At 34.2% G+C, this 8797-nt stretch overlaps 1 protein-coding gene across 3 annotated transcripts; it reads left to right on the top strand.

Moving 5' to 3' along the window:
• The first annotated feature begins 3844 nt into the window (after positions 1-3844).
• Positions 3845-6899, top strand: LOC111917946 (dol-P-Man:Man(5)GlcNAc(2)-PP-Dol alpha-1,3-mannosyltransferase). 3 transcript variants are annotated; one of them, XM_023913581.3, is made up of 13 exons: positions 3845-4133; positions 4219-4253; positions 4701-4838; positions 4909-4977; positions 5044-5201; positions 5281-5347; positions 5429-5482; positions 5580-5668; positions 5772-5888; positions 5970-6088; positions 6160-6238; positions 6377-6462; positions 6557-6697. In XM_023913581.3, exons 1-12 carry the CDS (start codon positions 3980-3982, stop codon positions 6435-6437), a joined length of 1140 nt encoding a protein of 379 aa, XP_023769349.1. In that variant the 5' UTR covers positions 3845-3979; the 3' UTR covers positions 6438-6462; positions 6557-6697. The 3 variants fall into 3 exon arrangements, with proteins under 3 accessions (XP_023769349.1, XP_023769346.1, XP_023769348.1); XM_023913578.3 differs by having other exon boundaries at positions 3847-4133; positions 6377-6433; positions 6557-6899; XM_023913580.3 differs by having other exon boundaries at positions 3876-4133; positions 4688-4838; positions 6377-6433; positions 6557-6899.
• Positions 6900-8797: the final 1898 nt, after the last annotated feature.

Here is an 8797-nt window from a genome sequence, read left to right as displayed (position 1 = left end):
GTGTCATCCGATTTTGGAAGTGAATCAAGCTGAGACCCAGATTCATTGGTCCTTTCAAGATATCTACCCGGGTGGGAAAGGTTACATACCGGCTAGATTTTCCTGATGAGCTCAACCAGATCCACAATACCTTTCTTGTTTCTTAGCTTCAAAAGTATGTGGTTGATGACTCCGTGGTTGTCCCCTTGGATTATATTCAAGATGATGACAGACTGAATTATATTGAGAGACCGGTGACAATATTGGATAGGAAGCCGAAGGCTTTGCGCAATAAAGTGGTTTCTCTGGTCAAGGTCCAACAGAAGCATTGAAAGGGTTCCGAAAGGACCTGGGAGCTCGAGGTGGAGAAGCGTGAGCATTACTTTGATTTATTCACAACAACAGAATTCAACGACGAAGTCTAATTCAAGTGGGGGAGAGTCGTAACATCTTGTTCTTCCAGGTATTTCTCTTTTTCACCCTTAGTATATGATTGTTTGTAAAGTGGCCCTTTATGGCATTTTTGTATTTTTTTTTTTGGGTAGCATAGGTATGCTGGGCGTACCTAGTCTCGCGTGAGTACGTTGGGCATACAATGGTATGCAGAGCGTACGTGGCTTGGACCAAACCCAAATATTTAGGGCTTGTGGACTATTTAAACACCTTTATAGCCACAAAACCCTTCCTCTTTTCAGCATCCAACCCTCATATCGACCCCCTTGCAAACCCCAACCTATTTTGAGCCTTTTTGAGATTTTGAGTAATTTGTGGGCATTCTTGTTTGTGAAGGAAGATCATCAAAGAAGTGGTTTTTCTCTCAAGTCCTTGGATCCAACATTTTCTCTTCATAGTGCAGCTTTTGGAGGTATAAAGCTCCAACCTTGACGCATGTTTCTCTATATCTTGGGTAAGCTTAGAATTTTACCCCATTTGTCCCAAAACCTAGGTCTTTATGAGTATGAGGTACTCCAAAGCCTTTAAGCTGTCCTTTCAGACATATTAGGGTATTTTAAGTCATAAAAATGCAAGTTTGGATCTTGGTTAGTCCCCGTACAAGAGTTGTGGTGTGGCAAATGATTGAATAAGTTAGGTTTTTAGTGTTGGGCTCCTTGAAGTTTGCAACTTTATGGCCTTAGAGGTTTTAATTGTTGGATTAGATGTCTAAGCCCATAACTATTATTGGTATGTATTCGACCCAAGAGTAGCATGGTCCATTTGGGTTGCACTTCACCGGAACAATTTATATGGATAGTCTTTTGAGAATAGTATGTTTATGATTTATATTAATATATTATAAGTTCTAATATATTAATATGGAATCATATTATTTAATTAATATTGATCAAGAATTAATTTAGAATTAATTTAGTGATCAAAAGGAACTAATTAAATATAACCTCTTATATGTATAGCATGGGCCAAGTTCATTTAGGTTGGGCTAAGCTTTCATGGATAGTCTATGGAGTTTTTAACCCATTGATCCTATGGAAATGAAAGGTCATGGGTATTAGGGTTTACATGGATGAAACCCTAATCCTCCATACTATATGAAGAGGTCTTTAGCACATGAAATGGCACTAATGTGTGAGGATACAAGGGTGGGCCGATTTCTAGTGTGCTTACTATTCTCTCAAGATTTCCAAGGTTTTTTTGGTGATTTGTGATTCCACTTGAGGCTTCCACACTATTAGGGCTAAGCTCTTAAAGTTTAAGACTTCAAGCCACATCAAAAGGTATGTTATCTAACTAGGCTTTTGTAGTATAGTAGCTTCATATTATGCTAGTTAGGATGAAACCTTGGAATATTGAATATTTGCATGTATAATAGAGAAAACATAGATCCAAGGTTTATAGGGTTGCATGTACACCATAGGAGTGTTAGAATGCTCAAAACCCATCATTAATAAGCCCAGATCTTAAGTTTGTACGTAAGGTCTTAAGCCATTAAGACCATAATGAGAATTTTGATCCAGGGTGCGTACGTCGGGCATAAAGTTATGTACGTTGCGCGTATTGGACCTCGACCCCGATATCCCTCTTACATCAGTCCTTTGTACGTGGGGCGTACATCTCACTTCCAACTTTTGGGCCATTCTTTTGGGCCTTGGACCATTAGGTGTTTGGCTTTTTAGGTTGGGATGGGAAGGGCGAAATGACCTTTTTGCCCCTAATTATGGTAATGGAATTATTGTACCATTTATTATGGGTTAAAGCCCGAATTATTGATTAGGGTTATTTTTGGGATATAATTAGTGTGAGGAGGCGTGTTAGCAGTAACTCGAGTGTGTGGCTCAGTTATCTTCTTTTGGAGGTGAGTTTTCTCAATATGTCCATGGGTCGAAGGCACCAATGCCGACCTATTTCCGTGTTATGTAGAGTGCTAGTTGTCTTTGTGTTACTTGCATGAAAGACCAGGATCTGGCCCCTGACAATTGTATGAAAAACAAGGATCTCTCCCCTTGACACCTGTATGTAAGACCGGGATTTGGTCATTGGCATTGCAAGAAAAGACTATGATTTTGCCCATGGAAGAAAGTGACTGTAAGACTATGATTGGGTCCATGACACTTATTATCTTGTGTATGGTATGTGATACTTTGGGGAACTCATTAAGCTTTGTGTTTACCGTTTTTGTTTATGGTTTAAGGTACTTCTGGTTCTAAAAGGAAAGACCCGATGTGATAGCACACCATCTTCCTCTCATGATTCCGCATTCTGATTAATTGTACTTTGATGTTTTGAATATTATAATTGGGTTTTTGATTTTGAACAATTTATGAATGAATTGATAAACTTCCAAATGAAAAAAATATATATATATCACTATTTTTAGGACGTTACATGTAACCTATGTTGGATATGAATTATGACATCCGTAGTGTTTTTAATATTTTGAAACAATAATGTTATCGCATAAGATTGTTTTATTTAACTGAGACTTTCTGCAACAAAGACAAATGATATTTTAAAGTGTAAAGATTTTTTTCGTTCTGATAAATTAGGGATGTCACATTTTTTCTATAATATTTTAAGTTCTACAAAATTCAATATAACATATTAAAAAGAAATCATTTAATTTTTAATCATTTTTTTAAAACTTTTATTTTTTCCATTGAACTACGTCATTATACTTATATCATTTAACGTCAACATGACATTCACTATCATTGTGTTTAACCCATTAAATGATAACTATATATCCTCGTGCATTCAAACGTCCGTATGAACTTCCTTGAATCTCAGTCATATACCATGTTTTTTATTATTTCTAAAACTTTAAATATTCCAGACACATATTTATTACTTTTTTTAACACTTTATATATTAAAAAGTTTATGAAATGCTAAGAAAACATTACAAAATAATAATAATAATAATAATAATAATAATAATAATAATAATAATACAAGTTTTGGGTTTTTTTAGCCCCGCACCTCAATTTTTCCTCGATTTTTTTCCTGGAATTTAATTATCATCCAACCTATCTTGTCCTTTTATTTGTTAGGAAAATCTCAGATAAAGTCTTAGTATTTTGAATCAGTTTACGATTTAATCCCGACTTTTATTTTTTGAATAGAAAAGTCCCGATTATTTTATATTTTCCTAAAATTAACGAAACAAATCTTATTTTTTTTAACGGAAAATAACAAATTATCCTATATATTAGTTAATTGTGACTTTTCTGTTTAAAAAATAAATATGAAGATTAAACCATAAACTGACCTAAAATATTTAAATTTTATAGTAGATTTCCCATTTTTCTAACATACTTGATGTACTTCTAAGATACCTTTGAGTTTTGATACTAGGTTTGTTTGTGTATATGAGTATATCCCCACAGGGATATGAGTGCAAAACATTTTGTTAGGTAACAAAAACAAAAGTTGACTGTTAGTTAAGGGACCACTTTTGCAACGTTTTCTTTTTTACTTTCACAGGAATTTTGATCAGCGCAACCTTCCGCCTTCCGCCTGCCACCGATCTTCTCTTCCGCCAATCTATGGCGATCCCCGCCGTACCCAAACGTAAATCCCCAAAGAGAAGATCAGAGACTTTTATCCATAAGTTTTACAAGAATCCCAAAATCCCCTTCGCTTTTGCTTTGCTTCTCGCCGATGCCGTCCTTACCGCCCTCATCATTGCCTATGTTCCTTGTAAGTACTTTATCACAAACTTGTTCGATTTTGCCAATTAAATATGAATCTGTATCCGTAACACTTCGATTGCAATCAATTTTAGATACAAAGATTGATTGGGATGCTTACATGTCGCAGGTTAGACTCAATTTAGCGTTTCTTGTCTTTTTGGGGTTTTAGTACCCCCATTGTGTTAAAACTTAAAAGTAGAGCTGCATTTTGATTTAGATAACATTCTTACTTCAAATTCATATATATTTGTTCTACTAGAAAAAAACTAACTGCATTTACACTTTGGGGTTTGGATATGCCTTTTGAAAATGATACTAGGATTAGAGTGGTACAAAAAGATTTCAATTATCTATATTCGGTTTTGACGCACATCCAAACACCCCCTTTATGCCAAGTGGTACAAAAAGATTAATGTTGGTGCGAAAATGGAACAAAGTCCATATATATATATATAAATTTTGCATTTTGGAATTAACTAGTTTGACATGAAAATTCAAGCTGCAAACTTTGTTTAATGGTGAATGGAGGGAGTATAAGTATGTGATTTCAGTTTTACTCAGAAATTGCATACAGGTTGATGGATTTATTGAAGGAGAGAGAGATTACAGCAATCTGAAAGGGGACACAGGACCTTTGGTTTATCCTGCTGGCTTTCTTTATGTTTACTCTGGCATACAATATGTTACAGGAGGCCAGGTGTATCCTGCCCAGGTGAATTTTTACTTGCTTTTGACAATTACAGAAATTGGTTGCTGGCTGATAATCGTTCTTGTTATTTCAGATCCTGTTTGGCTTTCTCTACATTGTGAATCTTGGAATAATGTTATTCATTTATGTGAAGACTGATGTGGTATGAACAATTTTTGAATGTTCTTGATTCTTTACTCTTGTTTAAATGATTTTATCTTCTTGATAGGTACCTTGGTGGGCTCTCACTTTGCTTTCTTTATCCAAAAGATTGCATTCAATCTTCGTGCTTCGTCTCTTCAACGACTGTTTTGCAATGACTCTTCTCCATCTTTCCTTGGTTCCACTCCTTTATCAGAAATGGCATCTGGGTTTGATCATTTTCAGGTTTTTTTTTTTAGTCATTCGGAAAGTAAATAATCTTGTTTTTAGAGAATTAACAGAGGCATTGATTTTGATTATGCAGTGCAGCTGTTTCAGTGAAGATGAATGTGCTTCTTTTTGCTCCATCATTGTTCCTTCTCATGCTCAAGGTACACTAAGCAACTCAAGTTTGTTTCTGGATCTTGCATGCATTTACTCAAGCAGGCTTCTGTGTGTCAACTTTAATACAGGGCATGGGGATTATAGGGGTGATATCGGCTTTAACAGGTGCAGCATTAGTGCAGGTGCTTGCTTATTCTTTCCTAAACTGTATTGTATTAATAATAAAGTCTGTTTGAAATTATAACTTACCAACACCCATCTGTGTTTTTGTATTGGCAGATTCTATTGGGGCTACCATTTCTGTGGTCTTATCCAATTGCATATCTATCAAACGCCTTCAATCTTGGACGCGTATTCATCCACTTCTGGTAACCTTCTAAGCCCATCTTCTTCTTTACTTTATGATACTCATTTATATAAAAATGACAAAATTTGGTAGTTGATATGTTTTATAATATAATATATGATCAGGTCTGTTAACTTCAAATTTGTCCCAGAACCAGTATTTGTGTCGAAGAAGTTTGCTCTCATCTTACTATTTGCTCATCTCGGTCTTCTTACCCTTTTTGCACATTATAGGTGGTGCAAGTAAGTATGCAAATTCAATGCAATCTTATTCCAATTTCTTTCACTTTTTAACTTTTTTGGTGTGTTGACTTACTTTTACAGGCATGAAGGAGGATTAGTCTCTTTCTTGCGTTCTAGATTCCTTCAAAACCAGCTCAAAACCTTTCCTCCTAATAAAACTCACAATTCTATCTCTGGATTACAGCTTCTTAAAAGAGAGCGTAAGTGCACTTTCTTTCAACATAATTTGTATGTGAAGGTTGACTAACGATTGACTAATATTGTTACACAGATATTGTTACAACCTTGTTTACTGGCAATTTTATTGGCATCGTTTGTGCTCGGTCTTTGCATTATCAGTTCTACTCCTGGTAAGTAGTATTTCATTCCATCTACAGCATGCAAAACTAATAGCATACTAGTACATTTATTTATTTATTTATTTAAAATTCCATAGCAACAACATCGATATGATTGATATGAATTCTCTTATCATCTTTGCAATGCAGGTATGTCTGTAGCTTACCGTATCTTTTGTGGAGAACATCCTTTCCAAATATAGTGCGGTAAGTCAGCCAATCAAAAGTCGCCAGCTGTATGTATTCAATATTCATTCATTTGGAGTTGCTGGTTTTTTTTTTTTTTTTCTTTTTTTTTTATAATGTTGTGGGTGGTGGTTTTGCATGCAGGGTGCTGTTGTTTGCAGGGGTGGAGGTGTGCTGGAATGTTTTCCCCTCCAATGTCTACTCCTCCATGGCGCTTCTTTGTTTACATGTACTAATCTTGTGGGGTCTATGGAGGGCTCCATCTGAGTATCCATATCAAAATAACAGATTGCAGAAGATCAAGTGAAACTTGTTTTCATTTTTTTTTAGGTTTCAAAATGTTTTTCTTTTGTTTGTTTCTATTATCATCCACAATCTCATCGTTCCTTAGAATGACACCAACAAACTTATGCATTTTCTGTTTGGCTTCTTCCTATTAATAGAGTTTTTTTTATAAGACAAATGGTCCACTGCAATCATTAATTCATTATCATGTGTATGGTTGTTGATTTTTGATAATTTATTCACTTGTCTATAAATGGAGATTTTTGTTTTCGTACCTGTAACTTCATAATGGTTTGATTTTGTATGCGTTCTTATTTGTTCACGATTTAGTTTAGTTGGGAATTTGAATTAATTCATTCATTCTTGATTGTGGTTGGAGAAGAGATATGATGAAAATTACTTTGATTTATGAGTACATTTGTATGACAATTGAAATTATTTGTTTTATAAAAGAAATGTTAAAATTATATATACTATTAATTGTTAAAAACTTGGTGAACAGGAACCTTTGACAATTTGCATTTATGTCACACTTTTTTCCTTCATTTACTACTTTTGCCACACCGGTTGCTATTTAAGAATTTGGTCAACCAACTCCTTGCTTCTTTTCAATTCGTTGCTACTTTTATTTTTAATATTTCTTTTTGATAGACCGCCTTAAAAATTTTGTGATTGTTATCTTCTGTTTTCCACTTGCGATTGCCGCCTTCAGTGTCATTTAGTGTCATCGTTCTCTAAATTTGTTGATCTCTTTGTTGCGATTATTTGTTCTTCTGTTCTCACGCTTCTGTTTTTCTTCTTTAGGTATGTATGATTCCTCTTATACAGTTATTTGATGTCGGGAATTTTGTCTTACAAGCGTTCATTCTCTAGGCGTTTAGCTGCGATAATTCCTCCTGAGATGCCATGTTCGCCTGTTTCTAATAATTGTTTGATTTTGCCTGCTTATGATGATGTTGATGATTGTATTTTTATTTGTAAGTCATGTTCGGCTCTTTTCTGGTTTGATGAAAGGGTTCAATATTTATCACCTCCAGATTCTCCTGCTTATACATGTTGTTGTAGGTTTGGGTCTGTTGTCCTGCCGTATCTGCCTGTACTTCCTCAATTGTTATTGGCTTTGTATGATTTCCCCCCTTTTATAAAAAGTATAAGGGGTTATAATAACATATTCAGTATGACATCTTTCGGAGGTAAGGTCGATGAAGATATTAATAGGGCGACTAACATCCCTACGTGAAATATGCTTGTTTGTTTTATAATCTTTTGATATGTTGTTGCGTTCAACTACTTCCTTTCCTAAATTTCTATATAAGACCTATCAAAAAAATCTCTTGTATCTTAAATATATCTTTATCAATATAATGGTATGTTGCAGTACGTATACAACCTGAAAGAACAAAAAAAATGACTTAGAGCCAACGGGCACACATGATTCCCATCTAGTTGAAATCAGTTCTTAAACTACTACATAAGTGTTTATTTTGTCACTGGAATCTTTTTCCCTCAATCTCTAATGTTTCTTAACTTGTTTAATTTGTCTACTTTGTGTCTTTATGACCGGTGAAACACGCAGACGTAAATATATCTTTGTCTATAGACATAAGTGCTCAAGATGAGTTTTTCCAAAAAAAAAAAAAAAAAAAAAAAGTCGTAACCACCTTAGTGTAAGGTTACGGGTGTTGTTGGCAAAACTAGACAGGAGTTAGAAGTTGTAACTTTTATTTGTGTATAAGTGTTCTGTCAAAGAAGTTGTAAGCTTTTGAAAGATAGAAAATAACATATAACACACAAGTTAAAAACTAAAAGCTACTTGAATAAGTTTTTGAATTAAGATATTTTTTTGAATAATAACTTTAAGCTTGTTCTCCCAAACGAAGTTTTTTCTTTAGTTCGAGTTTTCCTTAAAAGTTAAAGAGAAATCTCCTGGAAACTTTGATCTTTATATTAAAAAATTATTGCTTTATTTTATTTTATTCTAAACAAAAAAATAATAATAACTATTATACAAAAGGACAAAAAACCAACGATCATTTACACACATTTAGGATAATAATAAATAAAATTACAATAAGATAATATCATCTGTCAGACAAAGAG

This window comes from Lactuca sativa, chromosome 5, assembly GCF_002870075.4.
Source record: "Lactuca sativa cultivar Salinas chromosome 5, Lsat_Salinas_v11, whole genome shotgun sequence".
NCBI lineage: Eukaryota > Viridiplantae > Streptophyta > Magnoliopsida > Asterales > Asteraceae > Lactuca > Lactuca sativa.
This window is presented reverse-complemented; position numbering and strand designations above follow the sequence as displayed.